Source organism: Pseudopodoces humilis, chromosome 14 (genome assembly GCF_049639895.1).
Source record: "Pseudopodoces humilis isolate 2021_Gansu_Grassland_sample_001 chromosome 14, ASM4963989v1, whole genome shotgun sequence".
Lineage (NCBI taxonomy): Eukaryota > Metazoa > Chordata > Aves > Passeriformes > Paridae > Pseudopodoces > Pseudopodoces humilis.
Genome location: NC_142213.1, coordinates 5,477,030 through 5,501,017, shown reverse-complemented (window position 1 = coordinate 5,501,017; position 23,988 = coordinate 5,477,030). Strand labels below are relative to the sequence as shown.

Sequence of the window (23,988 nt, the reverse complement as noted above, 5' to 3'; positions counted from 1 at the left end):
TTCATGAAACCTGTGGAATAGATTATGCATGCAGCACCTTGAACACCCCAAGGTGTTACCTACAACCACAGAGGCTGAATCCTATCTCCCATTCTTACTTTCATATATAAAATTATAAAATGTTAAAACATGTTTCCTAAAGCCTGTCATTACACTCTGGCTGCATGTTGCACTACAATATTCCTGCTACCAGGGTAAATTCGTGGGGAAGCTGCAGTTAGCACTCCCAGGTAAAGACATGCTCTGTACCCTCCATCCTGCAAATGACAGAATATCAGAGTGAGAATAAAATTATTCCCCTTTCAGATGCTGTAAAGCCTCCAGGCAGCATCCTCACAGTCCTTTTCAACACAGGTAAATTGAATTTCAGCAAGTTTACTGTATGCAGACTCTTCAGACAAGATATTAAATAACAATGTCATGACCATAACCAATGAAGAAAGACTAGAAAACGTGGAGCTGTTTAGTCTAGAGAAAAGGACACTGCTGCAAGCCATAACAACAGCCTTCAAATATGCAAGGGGTCAGAGCAAAGAGGAAAGGCATGGGCTGTCCTTGGTGTGGGGATGTGAGGGACCTGGGCTGTGGGTTAGACAAGGAGAGATGCTTTTGAGAAGGGACTGTGCTGAAGGTCTGACAGGGAGGCTCCACGGACGTGTCACACTCTCCATGGGGGCTTAAACAACAGGTTGTGCAAATATCCACCAGGGATAATGTAAACCTGCCTGCCCCTGCCTCATGGCAAAGGGATGGATTACATCACCTCCTGGATTCCTCCTAACCCTGTTTCACTTATGATTTTATATGACAGAGCCCCAAGGGTAATTTGCCCCACTGCCCAAGCTTTTCCTTTATCTGCTCAGGGCTGGTGCATCAGTTCTTTCCCACCAGCCAATTACTTGATTTGTAAGTGTACATGTGCTCATGTGAGTGAAAAGGCTGATGTCTGCAGGGCAGCCAGGCCGCAGCATGTGCTTACACCGCTCAGATCCATCACCTAATTCTTATGGAAATCAGCAAATGAATGGGAGGGTATTTGGTGTAAGAATGCAAGAATTTGGGCCAAAGTTCGAGGGTTGCCTTTAGATAAATTGTGCTAAAAATATGCAAATAATTCTAAAATTTCGTGAGGATTTGCCTGACATTTTCAAAGATATTTGTCTTTCTGCTGTTTGAAGGAAAGTCTGAACAGGGCCTGCTGCTTGGCTCCTCTGCATCCCCTCTCTTGGAAGGGATGGCGTGGCCAGCAGTCCCAGCCTGCACGCAGGTCCTTTCCCTGCTCACTCCCTGAATTGCAGGTGTGTAAGGAATCGGCGCTGGCTGCATCCCTGCGGCTTTGGGAAGAGGTGGGACTGCTCCACAGAAACCACAGCGAGGGATCCTGTTGGGAGCAAAGTAATCTGTTCCCCTGACAGCAGCATCCACGGGCATGGCAGGGGACCTGACCCCGGGCACATCTGAACACCGGCGCTGCCGAAGGAAAACCTTGCAAAAGGCAGCTCCTGCATCCCCGCAAGGCTGCGGAGCTCCCCAAAATGAGGCACGAGGGACACTGAGTAGGGATGTGCTGCCAAGGAGCAGTGACTCTCCAGATGGGTGACAGTGACAAACACCCTCTGACAAGCAGAGCTTGCTATGGTGTTGGGGGATTTTTGGGTTTGACTCTTGCTCTCTTGAATTAAATTAAATTTTAAATCTTTTGAAAAAAAAAAATAAATAAAAAACCGAACCAACTGCTCTTCCACTTTAGCCTTCCCAGTTTATTTTCTTGCAAACTTTTTTCTGATCTACATGCCATGACATCCCATAATCTAAAGCTTTTTGGTGCATTCTCTTGCCAAACTTGAATTTTTATATGGCAAATTAAATTAACTTTCTTGATTGCAAACTGGGAAAGCTAAAAGTATGTAATATATTGCAAGAAATGCTTAAAGGGATAATATATCAATAAATAATCCTTGCACCTAATCTGAAAACCATTAGGTAGTTGGAGTGATGACTGATTTAACACTACCCATTTAGTGTACCTGTGATAATGTGTTATTTAAACTCAAGACTTTATATTAGATACAATTCAGACTAAAACATTCATTTGGAAATAATTGTATAACTTGAGGGATTTTTTCCTACACTTTTTTTTTTAAAAGAAGATTTAATTAAAAACACAAGATGAAATAAATATTTTAGGCAACCAGCAACAAAATGGGAAAATACCATGTGTTTGGAGTTTTAGTGCCCTCTGAGTGCTGGAATTTATTTGCAGCAAGCAGAAAATAGACAGCAAGCATAAAAATTCAGCAGATTCCCGCTAGTAAAATTATTTATCAAGCTAACAAGGGAGGAACCCTTCTAGTAGCAACAAGCCAGCAAGGAAAAGACGTGCCTTTATATTTTACCTTTGGGTTAGCACACCAGTAAAAATGCCAACTGACAAGCACTTCACATAAACATTTCTTTCTAAATGAGCTGCCTTGTTAGAAAAAAATCTAAGCAAAGGAGCAGTACAGTCAACAGACAGAAAAACCCAGGATGAATACTACATTGCTGCATATTACAGGAAAATATAAATAAAAACATAAAAATAATGTTGATGCATAAATGACTTTAATGAATTAACGCTTCATTTTGCATTTAAATTAACTACTCAGGCTATAAATCTATCTTAGCTACAATCCTTCCAAGAAAGAATACATGTCAGTTGTCTATTATTTACATCTTTCTTACCTCCGGAACTAAACGTATGCATGCACACTCAAAAAAATAAAAAAATTAAAAAAAAAAAAGTGTGAAATATGTGTGTGTGTATATTCATTCATGTGCTGTTGTTAGAGCTGTGCTACCCAAGCCCCACTGCAATATTTATTGTACACTTATTTTACGACCGAAGCCCTGAAGTAGGTTTTACAGTTTAGTTTAACGACACCAAACTTTGATTATAAATTATAAGTGGCTTTATTGCAGCCTGAAGAGGCAAAAAATTTGGAGACACTTGATTGCCTGATCCCAATTAAATTGTAAAGAAATAGTAAAGCGACACACATTGGCTGAATAGCTGAGCTCCAAGGAGCACTGCAAAGTACTCCTGCCGGCTGTGCAGCAGGGATAGACCCTCCTAGGACTTCTTTGCTGGAATGAACATTTGACAATTGTCAGCAAGCTTTAAAATAATACCAAACTAAACAAAAGAAAACAAAACAAAAACAAAATAAAAAAGCACCAAGGGTAGTTCTCAAGCATTATTATTTTCATTGCAGAAAAAAATAGCTCGTGGGAGGGTAGGGGGCAAGATCAGACTCAGCATTTCAGCTGGTTCTGTAACTCAGGAAGTAAAACCTGCCACAATTGTTGACGAAGAGAGAAAAAAGGAAAGTTTTACACTAAACGGAGCAGTCAGAGAGAAGCACAGGTTGGAGCAGCATTTCTGACTGATCTCAGATGGTTTTCTGAACACAGTTGTTAGACAAACCCTGTATTACTCACTCAGGACTCTGAAGGCAGGCAAGAAAGATGGGGAAAGGGAGTGGGAAAAAAACCCAAACTACTGAAAAAAAAATAAAATTCTGTCTAGAGCTTTTGCTCCCCTCAAAGCCTGACTTTCCTCTCGCCTCTGCAGCAGCTCACAGTGCAGGGAGGAAATGCAGTGCCTCCCATTCCCTGCTCCAGCTCCAGCCAGCCCCGGGCATTGCTGGAGCTGAGGGAGAAAGTCCCCAGCTCCAAAATTCCACCTCTGGTCCGGATGCTGAATTCTTTGCACACCCAAGACTTGCAAAAACAATGGGGTTTTTGGATGTGCGGGAAATGCTGAAGTGAGCTGGCATTTGTTAGCTGCTGATAGATTACATTAATATGAATATTTGTCTGTAGGGGACAAACACTTTTGAGAAGTGAGTGCAACATTATGGGCAAAACATCAGCAATAATAACAAAAAAGAGTAGAGAGAAGCATCATTGATGTAAACCATGAAATAAATAATATATGTCAACTTTTATGTTTCTTGTCTTTGATCTGGGTACAGCTGACATTAAGTCCAGGAACTGATACCTTTTTAGCTGAGAAGACACAAGATGTCAAGTTATATTTTTTAGTGCAAGGCCAACACATGAAAACAAAGCTAAAGGAGATGAAGAAGTGAGCATAAAAAAAAACCACAGAGATTATCTCTTGTCATGAGAAAGAAAATGATGGGAGTTTCCATGGAAGCTGAGTTAATATAATGCTGTCTTCACTTTGCCATTCTCTCCTTATTAGAATGTAATTTGGGTCCAAGTAATATGGAAAGAGTTTGTTCCTGAGCACAGCAAGGGAGTGCCATGGGTAGAGCCACTGCAGGATGAGGACTACAAAATGTACTTACGTGCTTATTCCTCACTCCCTGCCTGCCTCTCATTTTAACTCTCTTGTTAAGACGTTTGAAAGTGGAAGCTGTTTGGAAGCGCACATAAAAGCATCCATTAAAAGGCATTACATTACAACTCCATCAGATCCTGCCCAAGTGATACAGAGGCAAGCTGGATCATCACCACAGATCCCAGGGAGGTTACTCCTGCCTTGGCTTTGGTGGCACCAAGTAAATCTGGTCTTTGTTTTACTTTCATGCTTGTTTTTTACTAGCACCAGCCCTCTGGCATGGGACTAAGCCCAGAGTCTCTCTGTCAGCTTCCCCATGCTCCCGAGCATTTACATCAGGTAATGGGAAGAGAATTTGGCCCTAGGTGTCTACATTGGAGCTGAAATTGGGTTAGTAGGTTGTTCCTATCCGCTCTTACAGCTGTTGCTGGCTAAAACCACAGTCAGAAGATTGCAGATAGGCTGTAGAAGTGCCACCTCTGATTTTCTCCTCTTTAAAGCGTGCACCTCTCCCCAGGGAAATTGCCCTTCCTCTGGGAGACTCGGGATGCGCTGCCATGCACCCCTCTCCTTTACAGCCTGGACCCGTTAAGATTTCCAGGCCTTCACATCCCTTTTCCTAAATTAAGCCTGGTTCTGGATCTTGGTGCTTGCTCCGGGCTGTGCTGCCGCAGAGGGGCTGGGGAGCCTGGCTCTGCTGTCAATAACCCAGCACAAAGGCCCTGCACAACGCCGAGCCGAGATTTAATTACCTATCACCGCTAACAAAAGCTCTCTTTATTTTGATTAACTTTGAGGGAACAAGGTTCCCCACCATCAGAGTATGTTTAAGTAATTATGCCATACAGACTAATATGCCTGAAAACACAAAAAGAGGGGGAGTAGGGAGAGGGGAGAGAAGAAAGGGAAGACATGAGCTCAGCCTTACTTCCCAATTTAAACTAGGAATGACCTCAGGGTCAATTTTTCAGAGTATCTCAGATCAATTCAATTCTCACCTCCGCTGCCTACCTGCTAGCAAATGAACTTACTGTGCCTTCCAATAGACAGAAATGACTAAAAGGAAATCGCATTTAGCTGCATCTGAATAACCATGGTTATTAGATGATGCGTGCAGAGGAAAAATTACCATTTCCCTTCTCCTTCTCCTCCTTGTGATTGTCATTCTCACCTCACTGGTGATTAAGATGTAGGATGCTCTCGCAGATTGTTAATTAGGTGTTAATATCTGCAAGGGGCCACAGCAAGCTCCTACACCTGAGGTCATTTCTCAGAAGTCAGGCTGTCTCCGGTGACAATACCTGTAATTCCCATAGCTAGTTTGATTCCCACTCAACAGCTGGAGCTAGTGTTTCTTTCATGTCTGGTTTCATTTCCTATCTGAAATTATATGAGTGCTAATATCTTTATTATCTTTCCCATAGAAGTGCAATGCTGGAGCATGGCACAGCGTGTTGTTCATAGGCTTTCTTTTCTTTTCCTTTTTCTTTTTTTTTTTTTTTCACAGCATTTTCAAAACATTTCAAGCAAAAATCTTTATAGTTAGCAAATTTACAGCTGAGGACTCCATTATGGTTCAGGAGAGGTAGAAGGTAGGAGGGAAACAATAATAATTTGGGGATGGAAGAAAAGAAAAGCTGCACAACTGCTGAATGATAATGGCTTGAACCTTGGGAAAAAAAAGGTAATGGCAGGAAGGGGAGGAATTACAAGGACAGTGTGACCTCTGCATGCCTTGCAGGTGCACAGGAGCTATTCTGTATACAGAGGTATTAAAGATAGATTGTCTTTAAGAGAGAGATGGGGCACATAACTGATTTTGCCTATATTTTGGCATGTTCAGAATCAGGGTAAAGTTATGTGTAATTCAAAAAATGACCAGCCCCCAAAGCACTTTGTAATTGATCTTTGTAATCCTGGCCCAGTGCACTCAGGAGACTAAATTCCCATCCCAGTAGAAATGGTGTGTGGGACCTGGGCAGCACCAGTGATTTCCCATCCCAGAGTATAAAGTAAGGTAAATGACAAGTACTTCAATAAACCAGTTTTCATTAAAAGGCTTCAAGAAACATTACAGCTATTTTTTAACTCCCATGAAAACCTATAAGGTAAGAATTAATTATCTAGGTTTGTAACTATGTAAACTGAGATATAAAGAGATCAACGGTAACAGACCTTTAGAAGAAACCTCAGATAACAAGTTTAAAGTGCTTCAGTATTTTGCTGAATCTAGAATCAAATAAGTGGGTCAAAGTCTCACAAGTGAGTCAGACTGTGACTCCCAACTCCCGTTTTCTTCACTCTCTAAACATTGTGACTATATGTGGAGCCTGAGAAATAATTTTATATGTGGGATGTTAAATCAGTACTTTTCCTGGCTCATCAATCTCCTGTATTTTGGTACAGTGCGAATCATTTGGTAAGTAGCACAAATTAGAAAACCCAGGAGAGATGTTAAAAATATTACTTTTTTTTTTTTTTTAGCACTTAAATCTTTTATTAGATCTAAACAACAGCAAGAACTACATCACCAGAAAATACTTTAGATCTTACTCTAAACACAGGGAAAAGTATTAAATTGACTTTCCTGGGAATTTTAGGGGAGTAAAAGCTGTTACATATGGCATATACTTTCTCTTCACTCATAAAGATTCGAAACATTTTCATACTTCAATTTCATAGGAATGAGCTAAAAAGGCATTTGAGTAAAATCCTGCTTTTTTTAAACACTTGAGAACTTATTTTTTACCTACGTAAAATGATCTGTAAATTGTACTAAATATGTTTGGGGAGAGGAAAGGGAGGGGGAGAGGTTACTCTGAATTTTTTAATCAAGAATAACATATTGCATCCCATTTGATAAAAAGAGATTCTCATTTAGGCTTAATACAGCACATCTGCTTGAAAAATACATACAAGGCTCCCATTGACTGCTGTGGGAAGTTTGCCAATAATATTTCATGGAAGTTATCTTGATATCAGCCTCGGAAAATAGAGACATTTTACAGGGAGTGTTAATTCAACAACGTAAAGTTAAAAATAACTTGCTCATGCACAAAGAAATTTGATTGTTTTACAGTTCTTAGCTTTAGTTTTCAATTTTATCAGATGTACAGTCTAGGAATAAAAACAAGATCTCATTTGCAGTGAAGCTGGGTAGTTTGATATCACAGGCCTTGGCCATGAAAAGAGAAATGATGTCACGAACAGACAGACTCAACTGCACATCAAAAATACACCTGAATAGTGTAAGAAAGAAAAAGGTCTTGCACAAAACACAAATCTCTTAAAAATGAATGTGCAAATGCAGGAATAGCAGTGAAAAGTAAGCAAATGTGTATTTTCAGAGTGCCATGATTTCCCCTGTGTGAAGGGTCTTAGAGGCAAACTGGAAAAGGAACAGAAAATACGTTTCTGTTCTTTACTACTCTTTATTCTCTCCTTAGTTTAGATCTCATCCATATGGGGAAATTAGGAAATAAACTATACTGCAGTGCTATTCATTGCCTGGGTGGACACTCCTACTCTAGAATAAGAGTGGATTTTCCTGGTTAATTTATTCTATTTTGAAAGCAGCTTAGCTGTACTGGGAAAGCGGGAAATCCATCCTTACTCCCAAATAAGAACATGCATCCTGGGAATTCACAGCTCAGCTACCTCTGTATGAGTTCAAATTTTGCTTTTTATTAGTAAAACCTCCCTTGTAGATATTCCATTGTGGTAGAAGTGTGTGCTCCAGGAATTCAAGGGAGATTTTACCAAAGGTTTCAGTGGGGGTCAAAGCCCACCCAGGATGTCTTCTCTCACCTGGGATGTAGGTAGGATGCAGTTTAGATCCCAGGGTCCATCATTGCCTCATCCTGCCCTTGGAGCGCTAAAAAACTCCTTCAGAGCCTCTTTGAAAACTGAGACATTGTTACACACAGTGATGAAAATCAACAGATTTTTTTTTCCTTGCCCTTTTAAGAAAAAAAACTGGCTACATTTTTTATGTCAGAAGCAAATTCGGCTTTCCAACATCATCTTGCTGATCAGGAAATAGAGTGATATTTTATTCCTGTCGGTTCCATGACATTGGAGAATGGAAAAGCTCTTCTGCACCAAATAAAATACACTGAAGCACAGTGAAATACACCTGGGGTTATGTATGTGTTGTAAGGGACCTTAGTTGATGCTGCTGGGAGCTAGAATAAAACAAAACACAGCCCTTGGAAAATAACAGTTGCTTTGTAAAACAACACAATGGACCCTTCGTGGTATTTTATGGGGTAGCAACTAATTTTGTTGCTGGTATAACAGTGTATATCATAAACACAAAATTCATCCTGCAGTGCTTACTCTGAAAGCTCTCTGAAGTGAGAGGACATGGAGTGACATCAGCACTGGCCTCCACCACCTCTGCTGCTGCCTGACCTGCCAGGGACAACATGGTGAGAACCTCTTAACCAGCAACCACCAAATATTCCAGCCACAGTCATTAAATAAATGGCCTTGAAATCCTAAAAGTTTGCCAGAAATAACATAATTCCTTCAAAGGTGCCAAGTTAGTAAGTCAGACCATGGAGACTACTGTCCACTACTATAAATGTACAGTCTTTAATTCCCCCAACCAAGCCACCTCCATGAATATCAAGTGAGCTCTCCTCCAGACAGTGTGGAGGATCGGAGTTTTCATATCTAAGCTTATTATTCCTAATATCACAGAGACACTTCCCTGAATTGTCCTTCTCCTGCCCAAATTCCCCATCTGACCAGATGTCTTTCTCTCTCTTGCTTTCACCTGTCAATCATGTTCACAGCTGAAATTTGATTTCTCTCCCAACAGTAACCTTAGATGAAATATTACCATAGGGGTCAGAACTGCCTGAACCTTGCCGTAAAAGTTTGTTAACTCTTCCAAGACCCAAGAGGTATTTGCTTAAAACTAACAGAATATTGCTGCTGGTTGTTTTGTTGTTTTTTTCTCTCTATATACGTGAAAATGTAACCACAAAATACTGAAGGAAGACACAAGGTATTGTCCCAGAGAGCAGCAAGCTAAGCAAGTATTGAGATCACAAGTGTCGATAACGGAAAAAGATTTCCTTTCCTATTATATCAATAAAAAGAATAAATATCACTAATTTATATAAATCTAATAATCATATATATGAATTACAGGAAGCATGGCAGATTTCCTCATGGGATTATTGAAATTAGAAATGTTTCCCTAGGAGCAAGTTGATGAAACATGTGCTGCACCTTGCAATTGAAATACATACTTCATGTATTTACTTCAGCTGATAGCAACTTTATTCTTACAAAAAAGCATAGTGCACTCAAAGTTTTCACAAAAACCCAAGTGGTCTGGTTTCCCTCTCGTTTACAGTGGTGAAAAACAGAAATAAAACGCAATGCAGGCAAAACCCTATCCAGGGTGTTCCTCAGGGAAGAGGAGCATAAGGCTTAAAATAAAGGTCCTGCAGTGCTCCTTGAGAAACTTATTTCTGCAGCCATCATATTTCTACATATACCATCAAAAACTCCTCTCAGTCCCATTTACTGTACAGTCTAGAGCACCAATTACATCCTCCCCATCCTCACTTAAATTTTAAATAATAAATCCATTACTTAAATTTACTTTCAAAATTAACAAATGGATCTATTATTTCAAATTGGTTTTTACATTTCTTTTAAAAGATAAAAAATAAATCTATTATTTAAACAAGCTTAATTCCATGAGCTAATAAAATTCAGCTGTTTCTAACAGCACTTAACCGTTGATCAAAGCGTGGCAGTCTGTATGGCAGCCTGTGCTCTTAACTAAAACAGGAGGTTTCATAAAAAAATTCACACAGGAATCTGTCATTGCAACCTTGGCGCTCATTTAACCCACTTAGTATTTTTATAGTCAAGGTCAATAAAAGTCAGATTCCATGGAAAAAAAAAATAAAGTGCCTGTTTGAGCCTAACAGGGGAAGGGCTTGAAAGTTTTAATTCCCACATTTTCATTAGCAGCATATTTTTTAGTCAATGTTGACAGATTGAATGAACATGAATTTCCAGAGGAAAGCAGTGCTGTGAATTAAACTCTATTGTAATTTGTAAGTACTGAAGTCTTCTAACACAGACTCATTATTTTCATCAAGATCTGAGGGAGATCTTCAGAAGACCCATCCTTAATCCCTGTAGCTGATGTCTGAACGCTAGCATTTGAAGAAAAAGAAAGAAAACATTTGCAAAGGATTATATATGAGGTGTGGGACACGGGAGAGCTGCCTGGCTGACAAAAGTACAAAGCCCCATCATTGCAAGTGGTTCTTGTAGGCACCTGAAATCAGCCTCACCCAAAAGCCCAGAAAACTGCACCACAGCCTGACATCGGCTCCCCAGCGCTGAGCAAAAAGCACCATCTTAGCAGCAGAAAACAAAGCAGTGAAATTACCACCCCTGCTGAAATATGGCAAATTGCTAATGAAAAGGAAAACATACCTTTTATTTTTGACCTCAGGTAACAGGGATTTTCACATCACCGTTGTAGATGATTCTCTCGGGTACCTAATTTAGTAAATATATTAAAATAAACTATTATTAAAAGGAATATTTAACGTCGTAAAGCCTGTCTCTTGTGCCACTATGGTACAGAATAGGACCTTTTATATGCAAATCCTAAATTAAATTTAGAAAGTCTCTTGTACTGTTTATTAACTCTGACTGAGTGAAGAAGAAATGAACACAGTTTAAAGTGAAACATTTCTAGCTCATGCATCTAGCATTTACTTCACATTAATAACAGGAGATTCTTACTGGCAAATTACCTTAAAAACACATATTTTTTGCCTCACCAGTGAATATCAGTTTCTAAGATCTGAAAGTGTGTAGCTTTCTGTATTTCTTTCTTAATGATTGTTATTAGCTGCACTAATGTAATTGGCAAAATAATAATCAATTTTTGTATACACTCCATTATTTTCAAGACAGTAGTTTAATAACAAAAGCAGAGCTGTCATTTCCCCCTGCAGTTACTCACACTGTACAAATTCATCCTGTCAACACATATTTAAAATCTAATTTAAAAAAAAAAAATCAACATAGAATGAATCTTTGTACAATAAGTGAGATAAGTCAGTGAGTCAATCCACATTTCTTAAATATGGATATTTGTTGTGTCCCTTACTGTGTCCCAGCTTTCCCTCCCTGAGTGTGCATGCAGAGGCATACACGTATATTTCCTATGAAGCGCCTGCAGGAATGCTTGAGCTCCTTGCATTTATTGTAACCGTGCAGCATAATCAGGGCAAGAATAAACCACAAGCCTGATCGACTTGAACAAAAAATAAAAAAGCAAGACAAACTATAGGCACTTTTCCAGCATTTTGATTCCAGATTAGCTCTGCAGCTCTGAAAACAAAAGTGGGCGGCACGTTTAGAGGCAGCTGAATGATCCCTGTCCCACATCCCACCCAAGGGTCCCCACTCGCAAGAACCCCCTCTTTGAAAGGACCCCACATGCCACTGAAAGAGATGTTGCCTTTTTGTTTTGTTTTGTTTTCTTTCAGGTTTAGAGTTTGTTTCTTTTGTGGTTTTTTGTTGTTTTTTTTTTTTTTTTTTTTTGAGAAAGGGGACGGTGCTTCCATAAATGTAATACTTGGCATCTGGCCCGGGATCTCTAAAAGCAAATGACTCCAGTGGACCTTTGGTGTCATTTTCCTCAGGACGACCTCTCCTTTCATGCCAGTCGGGTAATTCATCCTGTTATTAATGCAGGGGGCTGAGAGGAACAGGTACTCAAGGCTCACACCTGAGGAGCATCTAGAAACTGATGTGGTCAGCCTGCTTTTAGTCCTTGCTGTGGCCATCCCTGTCCTAAACCCACACCCATTCCCAGCACAGCAGACCTGGAACAGGAGGCACCAACCCTCTTCCACCGACAAGGTGCATTGCTTCACTCAGCAGCTTTATTTAACTATCAGTTTATTAATAAGGAAAGAGTCAAAGACAGTAAGAGAGTGTGAAGGCAACCAGAGACACTAAGCAGATTTATTAATTTAAGAAGCCTGATCACTTTCCTTCATTTTATCTGACAGAGTTGGTGTAAGACAGTTATACTTCAATAAGTTCTCTACACTATACTGTGCTATTTTAAAAGGATTTCACAATAAAGGAAGCTGAAAGACTGTGCACAGTCTGGAGACCATATCTGGTGTGACATGAATATAGTATTTTAACCAGATTTAATCTTACAGTATTCCCTCCTCTACAATGACTTTGCAGGAGGAAACCCTACGGAAAGGAAAATCTGTTCATCCCACACCACAGAACACTGAATTGCATTGCAAACTCCAGGAGCTCTTCCTACATATTAAAATGCTTTCATCAGGGAGTTTGGAAGCAGTTAAGTTGGGGGGAAGGGGTGGAAAAGGAAAAAAAATACTAGGTCTTGTTCGGTTCAATTTTGGGCTCATTTAATTGTCACAGCTCTCAATGCTTGAGGGAGAAGGGGCTGTTTGCAGTGGAGACACCCCAGCTTTAGAATACAATACCAACACCCCGATTCCATCCCCTTCAGCAGTGACATCCCACTGCCAAGGCCTTGGCAAGAAGTTTTGTTTCAAAACTGGAGAAGCAGGGCTCAGGCTGCAGGAAAGGGAATCTGCCTGCTTTCTTACAGAAGAGGGCTTTAGGCTTAATCATATACACATTCCGAGGAACATCCACACACACTTGTGAAACTCAGCCTCGGCAAACGCCTTTCCCTGTACTTCAGATTCTTTAAAAGCCATGAAATATAAATCCTGCCTGCTCCCATTCTTGCTCCCTGCAGAGAACTTGAGGGCTGATCCAAAAAGTCATTTTAAAAGCTCCTTTTGATTGCTGTTGGGTTTAAATTTGTCTCTGTGTGTGCACAGGTATGAAGGAAAAAGAAAGGAAGGGGGAAAATTCAAGAACTAGAAAAGAAAAAAAAAAAAGGAAGAAATAGAAAAAGAAAAGGAAAAATAACAGAGAAAAAGAAAAATAATGAGGGAGGAAAAGGAAAAAGGAAAGAAAAAGGGAAAGAGAAGGGTAAAGAAAAAAGAGAAAAAAGAAAAATGGAAAGGAAAGGAAAGGAAAGGAAAGGAAAGGAAAGGAAAGGAAAGGAAAGGAAAGGAAAGGAAAGGAAAGGAAAGGAAAGGAAAGGAAAGGAAAGGAAAGGAAAGGAAAGGAAAAGGAAAGGAAAGGAAAGGAAAGGAAAGGAAAGGAAAGGAAAGGAAAGGAAAGGAAAGGAAAGGAAAGGAAAGGAAAGGAAAGGAAAGGAAAGGAAAGGAAAGGAAAGGAAAAGGAAAGGAAAGGAAAGGTAAAGAAAAAAGAAAAGAAAAGAAAAGAAAAGAAAAGAAAAGAAAAGAAAAGAAAAGAAAAGAAAAGAAAAGAAAAGAAAAGAAAAGAAAAGAAAAGAAAAGAAAAGAAAAGAAAAGAAAAGAAAAGAAAAGAAAAGAAAAGAAAAGAAAAGAAAAGAAAAGAAAAGAAAAGAAAAAGAGAAAATTTGGAAGCCCTGTGCCCAAAGCCCAGGGAAGTGCTCTGTGGACATACCTAGGGCCGGGCGGGCAGCGGGAGCCGGCGGGTGACAACCGGAGCTCCGCTCTGGATGCGCGGCCCGACGGATCCATAGTTCCGCCCAGACTCCCCTTTTGTTACAGGGATGGGATTTAGAGAGAAACAAACAAGAAAGAAACAAACAGCGGATGCGGTCCTCACCTTCCATCCCCTCCCGGGCGGCGGGGCCTGTCCCCGCACCCGGCTGAGGTGGGAGCCGCGGCTGGGCGGCCTCGGCAGCCTCGGGGCCGGGCCGGCGGCTGTGCCCCGGGGCAGGGGCTGGGCCGGGGGCTGCGACTACACCGGGGACAGGGGCTGGGCCGGGGGACAGAGTCGTGGCTGAGACAGGGCTGTGTCCGGGCCGGGGCCTGTGCCAGGGACAAAGGGCCGTGCCCGAAGGCAGAGTTGTGCCCAGGGCTGTGCCCGGGGGCAGGGGCAGTGCCCGGGGTCTGGGGCGGTGCCGGGGCAGGGCTGTGCCCGGGGGCAGAGCTGTGCCTGGCCCGGGGGCTGTGTCCGGCTGTGCCCCTGGACGCGGCGGCCTGGCCGGGCCGGGCTCAGGGCAGCCTCCGAGGGGGCCCGGCCGTCCCCCAAGCGACCCCGCCGGCCGCGGCCCCGGTGCCGTGAGGGACGATGAAGGGCTGCATCCCTGCACAGACAGCCCCGGGCCGGGGCATTGGGAGCTGCTGGAAGCAGGGATGTGAAAACCCGTGCCAGAAACCTCCCCAGCGCTGCTGCTCCCCTGGCCGAGGCAGGTGCCGGGCTGGAGATGAAGGTGTGTGGCACTGACTCCGCTGTCCCCACACCCTGCAGCCTTCCTGGGACACACAGATTTAACGCGGACCCCAAGGAGTGAGGCTCGGGGAGACGCCAGAGCCTTCGCTGGAACAGGACGCTGAGGCTCAACGCCTCCATCCACAGCCATCGGCATCTCTGCTGTATCAGGACAAGCTGGGGCAACATTGCTCAGGACTGTGGGTCTTTATGAATTAACAATTGAGAGCAGCACCCAGGGACACTCCATCCTCTACCCCCGCTGGAAACTTGAGGACACTGCTTGATTTGTTATTTACTGGGGATTTTTTTTCTGCATGAAGGAGAAACACCACTTCTAGCAAACTTCTGCTCTCACTTTGATTCTTTCCACATAAGATGTTGTATTGAGATGTATTACAAAACAATGACATTTATTAATTTTAAAAAAAGAGAAAATCATGTCACAAAGTCCACAGGGCTTCAAAACAAGCAAGGAGAGAGGCCGGGCAAGTTCTGTCCTTGTCACTCACTGCACCATGATTACAGGCCTGCACACTTCACTGTGCGTTGGAAGTGACACAGTTTTAAAAGCCAGAATTTGGAGGGAAAAAGGCGGGTGCAGCAATAGTGAAAGAAAATGATCATTTCAGAGAGTGCCGAAATACAGGCAGCGTGCATCGAGGGCACCGAGATGTTGTCACACTGTGCCGGGTCAACCCGATACAGTGATAGATAGCTCGGGATGGAGCTGCCTGTCTGCCAGCTACAGCCTCGCAGATCCCTGGCCTTTTGCTTTTCACTTGAAAAGTTAAGTCACATCCTGGACTATTTTTGCATTGTGTTGGCTTAGAGCTCACAAATCTGAATGCACTCAGCCCTCACAGTGACAAATGTTATTCCCGGTCCTCCCCCGCAATTTCAGGCAGTCAAGAATTAGATGCGGCAAGAGTGTACAGTATTTTAATCTATTGATTTGTACCTGCTGTGCCCAAAAATACTCATTAGAGGAGCCTTAAAATTATGAAGTAGTTCAATGCTATGCTCCCTCCCGAAAAGGCGAGTTCTTTCTTGGCTGTTCACCTCTGCTACATTCTGGGGTGTGCTACATCATGTTATTCATAGCGAGACCTGCACTTAAAACAGAGATCTGAAGCACTTGGTTACAGACAGTGTGTGTGTGTGTGTGTGTGTGTGTGTACAAGCAGGATTGGTTTTTGTCTGAGCTGAGCAAACAAAATCTATCCCACTCTCCATAACTACCCCCGGAATGGCCAAGCCTCATGGCAGCCGCTCACAAAACACAATGATTCAGAAAGAGGGAGAGGAAAAAGTGTATTTAAAAAAATCTTAATTCCTAACATTGAAGTATGTAGGATTTTTTTTTTTTCCCTGCATGATATTTTAAATTCAGCCATCTGAACAGGTGTCAGAAACAGTGGGTCCATTTAGCTCCTCTGATGATCGGAGTAATAAATATAGAGGATTTCCTTTCAACACAGCACATGCTGAAATGACACCAATGTAGTTCTGGCATCTAAGCAGATAATTCTGAAATATGCATCATTTCCTCCCTAAATCCAGGAAGCAACTACACTCTCTATCTGATATTAGTATATTATGTCAAATAGAAATTGGTATTAAAATTATGAATGATTCTAGATCAAGAACTTCCTACACACTACACAGAGGGAGGGAGAGGAAACAGCTGCACAAAAGCTTTCGGAAGGGAAAAGAAAAAAAGAGCTGGGAAAGTTCATTTTTAAAAGAAAAAATTTGCTGCCATGTTTCGCGTGGGGGGAGTTTTCAAGTGACATTTTGATTCAGTGCTGGCGTTTTTGTTTCAAAAGGGTGAAAAAGACTTTCTAATAAATAGAAGCTGTCCCCGCTCAGTTTGCAAACGGGCACTTCTTGCTGCATGCCTAGGGAGAAATAGTTCAGGAAATAAATACGCACTGGTGTGACTGGGATATTTCCCTCCCTTCTCCTGTCTTTTTTTTTAGGATTCAGTCCAGGATGACATTTTTTCAAGCAGGGAAAATGCTGTAGCAAAACCAAAAAAATACTCTCGGCCTCTGCTCAGCAGCAGCCTGGAGGCTGGGCAGGAGAGGGTTGTGTTTCATTTTAGGAGGTAGAAATAAAAACCACTGAGGGACGAGGTGGGCTGGGGAGGGAGGAGGGGGCTGAGCCTCAGTGCACACCATTTCCCAGTCAGCAAAGGACCGCTGTCCATGCACATATCTCCCAGCACTGGTCACATGAAAGTTCTTTGTAATGTAGTTAATAAATGGGAATGCACTATAGGACTATGGGAAAAATAGGATGTTATTATGATGGGCAGATCAAGACCACGCACACCTTTTGACACCCAATTGCCTGGCCTGGGCAGCATTCCACCTGCTTTTTACCTGTGGGAGAACAGTGGGATCCTGCTCCCCTTTGAAATCCCCAGAGACTGTACCTCTGAGTTCAATGGGAGCAGGATTGAGGCCAGAGTCAAGCAAGGGGTGATTAATGAATGTAGGTTATTCAGAGCAGAGCGGTTCCAATTAGTCCTCAGCAAGCAGTCCTGCGGCAAAGGTGGGCGCTCCCCTGCAATGACTCATACAGAGAACCCCAATACTCACTTTGCTTTTGTGAATATTAAAATGTGTACCTAATTTTTCCCCTTCAGTTGGCCAGTTAGCGTATTTCAGGCTGAAATTCAAGTGCAGCCTAAGGAAGGCTGCGTTTTTGTTTTTTTTTTCCTTAATTTGCAAAGCAAGATTGTCATCACAATGCCAAACTGGAAGAAAGCTTTTTTTCCCCTCTCAGGTTGGGGGTATGATGGGAATTTTCCCTTTGTCACCCTATTCTAGGAAGTCTTTTTCTTGGAAGGTTTTCTCTTATCTCTCAAATCATTCAAATAGGATGGCTGTTTTTTTTCCTCCACGAAAGAAGATACTTCAGGGAGACAGCAGTGCTCTCGCTCTTCACTACTCAGTCAGTTCACAGTACTTTTAAAATCCTGTTAAAATTCTATTGTCTGCTCCTAACTTTGCCTGCAAGGAAGCCTGAAGTGGCAGCCAGGTGTGAGGATGAGGCTGGACCAGAAGTGGTCCTGCTCCGGGCAGCTTGGGGTTCTGTGCTCCCTTGGGGACTGCAGCACCACTTCAGCGGGGGCTCTGCTGATGACAGGTCCTGTCCCTTCCCTTCCTTGCTCTCAGCAAGGGCAGCAGCAAAGCTTCTAAGCGAGCCCCTGCAAAAACACCTGGATATTGGTAGAGGCTCAGTCAGGGAAGGGAGGGTGGGAGACAAAATAACGAGCAGCGTTGTCTTTATGAGAGGAGATAATTCCCAGCTTGGCCAATAGCAACCAGTTTACCTACAGATTACACATTAACCAGAAAATGGAACTCAAATTAACTAGAATCTGGAGCTTGAACCATTACTCAAACCCTGGTGCAACAGCAGGTCAGATGCCAAAGGGCAGGTTGGTGCCCCGGCACTGGGGAGCGGTGAGACAGCATCGGCTCAGAGACCAAGCCACTGCTGTCACCAACAGAGGCTTGTGTCCATCCCCGCCAAAGGGACCTCAGCAAGAGCAGAGTGACCTCCAGCACCAGCCACTGCCCACTGACACAGGCTATTGTGGGTGTAGGTGCTGCAGGGGGGATCAGAGCCACACCTTGACCTTGCAGCTCAACCTTTACCAGGGGCTGGACCAGCCAGGCACAGGGATGGCAACAGGTCCCGTCCCTTGAGTGCCACCAGCACCTGGGAGGGATGACCTTACTGCTGGGAAGAAGTTGCACCAGCAGCCGGGGGGAAAAACACAAAGGAGGATAAAAAAGTGTTTGGTTTATGAGCCTGGGACTGGAGATAAACCCCCCATCCTGGAGAGGCTGGAGCATCCTTCGGAGAGGCCTCTGCCTCTCACAGAAAGTGGGCAGATAATCCCATTCAGAGAGCAGGACAGCACTCTGCCGACGGACACTGGAGGCTCTCAGGGAAAGGTGGCTTTAAACAAACTGGGCTGAGCTTTGAGGAGCCTTTCAAAGTTTAAATGCCCTTTGACATGGGGAACTGCAGTGAAGAGGGGCTCAGAGACCTGAATGTTTCTAGCACATTAACCTTTGGGGTTGATTGTTTAGAACAAATAACTCTCAAAAGTTGAAGGAAGTCCTTTGGATTTTTTTTTTCTCCACTCCTCAGTTCTCTCTGGACTTTCTAAGGCCTGTAGCAAAAAAAAAAAAACAACAAAACAAAACCAAAAAAACCCAAAACAAGACAAAAAAATTCCACAGGATAAACAAAAGGAAAAAGAGGGGTAAAAAAGCAAAGAAAAGAAAAAAAGGAGGCAGTATGGACCAAAATATTTTCCAGTCTAGGGTTAAGTGGCTCTGTGACAAGCCAAGTCTGATGCAGTGTCATCTCTTACTAGAGACAGGCATGCTTAGCTGGGATCAGATAATAAGAGGATGTGAAGTCTTCTCTTTCACTTCACTCCATCATATAACAATCAAAATACAGGGCCATATCGTGTCATCAGGTTTTTAAGCAGACCTCCCCTTTGAGATCTCCTAGAACTTGCTGGGATGATCTGAGTCACTGAAACTGCCCTCTCTCACTGCACAACTGAGAAGTCAGAAGCAGCACCTGAAAGCTCACGTTTTTTTTTCATCTACCTGAAAGAGAACTTGAGTCCTAGCGGGTGACAATTTTCCGTTTTACACGAAGCTATCCCTTCCCTTCTCGCCTCCTGAACATTATTGAGTCCAGCTGGTGGGTCAGCATCGCCCCTTCGGCAGGCAGCACGCTGAAGCACTGCGCTCGCAGTTATGGAACTTGGAACTACAGACTAAGAAACTGAGTACGGAATCAAAAAAATGCAGTTTATTATTGTAGATTATTCTCTCTTTCGATATAACCATAGAGTTGAAAATGAAAGAAAAGCACATAGGAACATCACACGTGGTTAGTTAGTAACTCAAGATATAAAACAATTTTGCACAGCAAAATATGTAAAAGAAAAAGTAACTGACAAGATTTTTTTATATTTATTGTGGTAAGATTTACTTTCCATTTTTTTTTTAAAAGACAGGATATCAGTCCCTGAAAATAAAATTTACTGATTATTGCCTTTAAAACTGTGGAATTTTTGAAGTTACAGAAAATCCAGTTCTGCACCACAATACAACTGTAAAAAAATCTGCATCATTTTAAAACTGTGCAGTAATGCCATCTTTATAACTGCATAAATTGTATTAGCGTTCTAAACAGGTTCGTAATTTTTTTGTTGTTTTTGTATTATATGCTTGCAGGTTATATCTTAGTGCAATTCAGTCCCAAATACTTCAATTTTGAAAAAAAAAAAAAAAACAAAAAAACAACCCATACATTTTTAATGTAAAATACCCCTATAGATATAAACAGGGGTGCCTCCCCCTTTTAATACTTTGGTTTTCAAATACAGTCAGTGGTATAGCAAGGACTACATATACCCAACTTATATTTAAGTTGCAAGCACATGCTGCATAAACTACTTTTTAAAACAGTCCCATTGCAAATTCTACCCCCCTTTACATCACGACAGTAAACAATTTAGTGCATCAATCTTTAAAAAAAAAATCTACATCTAAACAGACCTAACTCTTTCGAATTTATCTATAACATTCCTTTATCTGTAGCATACATTTTAACTGGGCTAACAGATGACAGAAACTAGAATTAAATTATATACTAGGAACCCAGAGCATTCCACATTTGACAATGACCAAACGCAAAAGGAAAAAAAAAAATGGGGCAGATCACTTAAAATTAATTTTAGACTGTTTTAGGCAACAGCATGGTTTCAATGTCCCCCCCAAGTGGGATGTGAATTTTGTTTTTGAACATCTTTCCAAAGTTCTTTCTGTGTTTTTGTTTTTTTGATTTTTTTTTTAATTTTTTTTTTGCCACATTAGGTTACCAAAATCCGTTCTGGCAGGTTTTTTGAGAGGGAATGCTTCAGTGCATTTAAAAGGAAGTCTGAAGTTTTGAGTAACTCAAAGCAGTTTTAGAGCAGATGCAAACTTTAATGGGAGGAAGAGGAGGAGGAAGATCAAAGGTTGCACTTTTTTGCTTTCAACCCAAAAAAGTGATGAGGCAATAAAACAAAAGGATGAATGCCATGCCATAATAGTCTCCAAAAGTCCATTTCCAAGCAAAAGAAAAAAAAAATAATTATACCATACATGACCAGCATGCAGGGTTTTTTATTAATATAATGTCTCTTTTTCATAGTCTTTTGAAACAGTTATAGTTCATTGTTGCTAAGACAAAATAGCAAGCGTAATGCATGAGATGAGTATGGGATTCTAATGGCAGACTAAATTCTCACGTTTGGCAGATTAAGGCCAAAACTCACATGAACACACCGAAGGTTGATGCAGGCTTGATTTTGGCAGGTTGATCTAGGCATATTTCTAGTTTTGCACAACAACGCTAAAAACTGATGGAACTCAGCAAGCTGGAGTCTAAAATTTTCACATTGGTTTTTTTTTTTGTATTTTTTTTTTTTTAGTTTAGTTTTTAATTTTTTTATTTTATTTTTCTTTTTCAAAGCTCAAATCTCATATGAAGAACTCAGGATGGCAAAAAAAAATCTGACTTTTTGGACACAGCAAGCTCAAAAGAAAAAAAAAACCTCATGAACTTAAAAATATATATATAATGTGGATGGCAGGTTTCAAAGAAGAGCAAGCTTCATATGAAGAACTGAGTTGGTGGCGAGTTGGATCTTTCAAATTAAAAAAAAAACAACACAACAGCAAGCCCCCACAAAAATAAAAATAATAATAATAATAATAAACAGAAAAGAAACTCATGTAGAACTTTAGGTTGGCCAACACGGAGCCAGCCCACCTTAAAAAGAAAAAAAAAAACCAAAAACCAACCCAAAAAACAACTTTGTTTTAAAATTGTTTTGAGTTTTTTTTTTTTTTTTTTCTAAAAAAAGGTAATAGAAGGTGGCAAGCGGGGTTGTGGCTCTAGCAAAGCCCCCAACAACAACTCACACGGAGAACTTTTAGTTAAGGTGGCAAGGCTGTGGGAACTCACATGAAAAACTCTGGAGAGGAAGGGTTGTCGCTGCTGGATCCGTTTTCTCTGAAGCCATTGCTGACCAGCTTCTCGTACTTTTCCTTGTAGGCGTCCCTCTCCCGGACCAGCCTGGAGATCTCCTGCTTTAGGTGCTCCACTTGCTGCAGCAGCTGGTTCTTCTCCGACTCCAGGACGTGCCGCTGCTGGACCCTCTTGAAGCGGCAGGACTGGGCATAGCCCCTGTTTTTGAGGGTCCTCCTCTTCTGCTTCAGCCGGATCACCTCTTCCTTGCTGACGCCCCGCAGCTGCCGGTTCAGCTCCCGCACGGACATGGTCACCAGCTGCTCGTCGGAGAAGCGGTCGTCGAAGTGGAGGCCACCTCCGCCGCCGCCGCCGCCGCCGTGGTGCGGGTGGTGCAGCCCCCCGGCGCCGCCGCCGCCGCCGCCGCCGCCGCCGGAGCCGGAGCCGGCGGCCGAGGAGGCGGAGGAGGGGGGCGCGCTGCCCCGCGCCGCGGCGTGGGGGGGCCCGCCGCCGCCGCCGCCGCCGCCGCCGCCGCCGTGGTGCGGGTGGTGGTGGTGGTGGTGGTAGTGGGGCGCGCCGCCCTGCGCCGCCGCCGCGGCGATCACCGCCGACACCACGGCGGCCGCCGAGCCCATCTCCTCGGCCGGCACGGAGCCGCCGGCGGCCGCGGCCAGCTGCTGCCCTCTAGCATAGCCATCGAAGGCGCCGGGCAGCGGGTGGTGGCTGCTGTTGATCAGCGCCTCCACCGCGTCCTCGGGGCTGAAGCCCAGCGCCTCCGGGTTGAGCTGCTGCGGGTACCCCGTCATCCAGTAGTAGTCTTCCAGGTGGGTCTTCTGGTCGGAGCCGGAGCCGGGGCTGGGCGCCGAGAAGCTGGGGGACGGGGGCACGGAGCTGCAGGGCGTGCTCATCGGGGTGGAGGAGAGCGATCCCCCGGCGATCAGGCGGCCGCACTGGCTGATAATGCGATCGGTCTCCACCGGCTCCTTTTTCACTTCAAACTTCATCAGATCGAAGTCATTAACATATTCCATGGCCAGGGGACTGGTGGGCAGGTCGGAGCTGCTCATCGCCAGCTCTGATGCCATCCTTTTGCTGCCGAGAGTCCTCCAGAAAGGGTGCGCTCCGGGAGCGAGGGGGCTGCTCTGAGTCGCCACCGGGTGAGCCAGCTTGATTTTTGGCGAGCTCCGCTCCGCTCTCCTGCTCTGCCTCCGCTCCGGTCCGCCCCGGCGGCTCCTCTCCCGCTCCGCGTTATCCCTCGCAGAGGCTCCGCTGATGCATCAGAGCGCGGGGCTCTCGCTATTCGCCTTTTGCATAGAGGGTTTTTTTTTTTTCCTCCTCTCTCCCTCCCTTCTCTCTCTCTCCTCTCGCTCTCTTTCGCAGCTCGCGAACCGCAGCTGGAAGTGTTAGCTGGTGTTGTTGCGAGTAAATTTGTTGTTGTTGTTGTTTTGTTTTGTTATTTTTAACACTTCATGGTGCCTTTCCTCTGGGCTCTCTTGTGCGAAGTGCAGAGCGAGGAGAGAGGTTCATCGGGGGAGGGAGGAGGGAAAGAGAGCGAAGGCAAAAAAAATAAAAAATAAAAAAATCAAAGTCTGTATCGCAACCAAAATAATAATAATAATAATAATGAGAGTTTAAAAAAAAAAAAAAAGAGAGAGAGAGAGGAAAAAAAACAACTCGGCCTCAAAGCTACAGCAAGAAGATGAAAAATATTTAAAGGTTTGATCCGGCAGGAGAGTTTAAAGCATTGCGGAGTTTTATAGCGCCCGTGACGTCAGGCGGGACACGGGCTCGGGGCCGGGCCAATGGGCGCTCGCCGCTCGGCCTCATTAGCATAAGAGTCTAGCGACAGGGAAACTTTGCGGGCTGTCAGTCAGGGCTCAGCTGACTGTCAGCGCCCGCTTAACCCTCTCCTGGCCGCCGGCACCGCGCCCGGGCTCGCCTCGCCTCGCCTCGGCCACCGCCGGCCCGCTCCGCCCGCACCGCATCGCACCTTTGCGCGCCCGCGGGCGAGCGCTCTGCCGCGGGGCGGAGTGCCCGGAGCTGCCCCCGAGCCCGGCCCGGCACCCGAGGGCGCGGGGGAGCTCCGTGCGGCCGGGACCGGGGAGGGAGAGCGCCGGACGCGGTACCCGGGGGATCCGGCAGCGGCCGGGAGGGAGCGGGCGGCGCGGGGGCAGCGCGGGGCTCGGCCGTGCCCGGCGCGGTACCTGCGGGGGGCCGGGCGGGCGGCCCTTCCCCCGGGCCGGCCGCGGGTCACCGCT

General features: G+C 43.9%; 1 protein-coding gene across 6 annotated transcripts in view; it reads right to left on the bottom strand.

The window, feature by feature from the left end:
* MAF (MAF bZIP transcription factor) overlaps positions 1 to 23,445 on the bottom strand; it is a 184,867-nt gene extending 161,422 nt beyond the window's left edge. For 4 of the 6 annotated variants that reach the window (XM_088062130.1, XM_014257135.2, XM_088062128.1 and 1 more), the window contains exons 1-2: positions 21,728 to 23,445; positions 10,820 to 10,885 (exon numbers count right to left, since the gene is read on the bottom strand). In XM_088062130.1, the coding sequence (XP_087918256.1) occupies positions 10,852 to 10,885; positions 21,728 to 22,815 (1,122 nt within the window). In that variant the 5' untranslated portion in view covers positions 22,816 to 23,445 and the 3' untranslated portion in view covers positions 10,820 to 10,851. Of the gene's footprint in view, positions 1 to 8,713; positions 8,762 to 10,819; positions 10,886 to 19,507 lie in introns of those variants that run through there. The other 2 variants (XM_088062129.1, XM_088062131.1) reach the window with 2 other exon arrangements.
* Between the last annotated feature and the right edge of the window lie 543 nt (positions 23,446 to 23,988).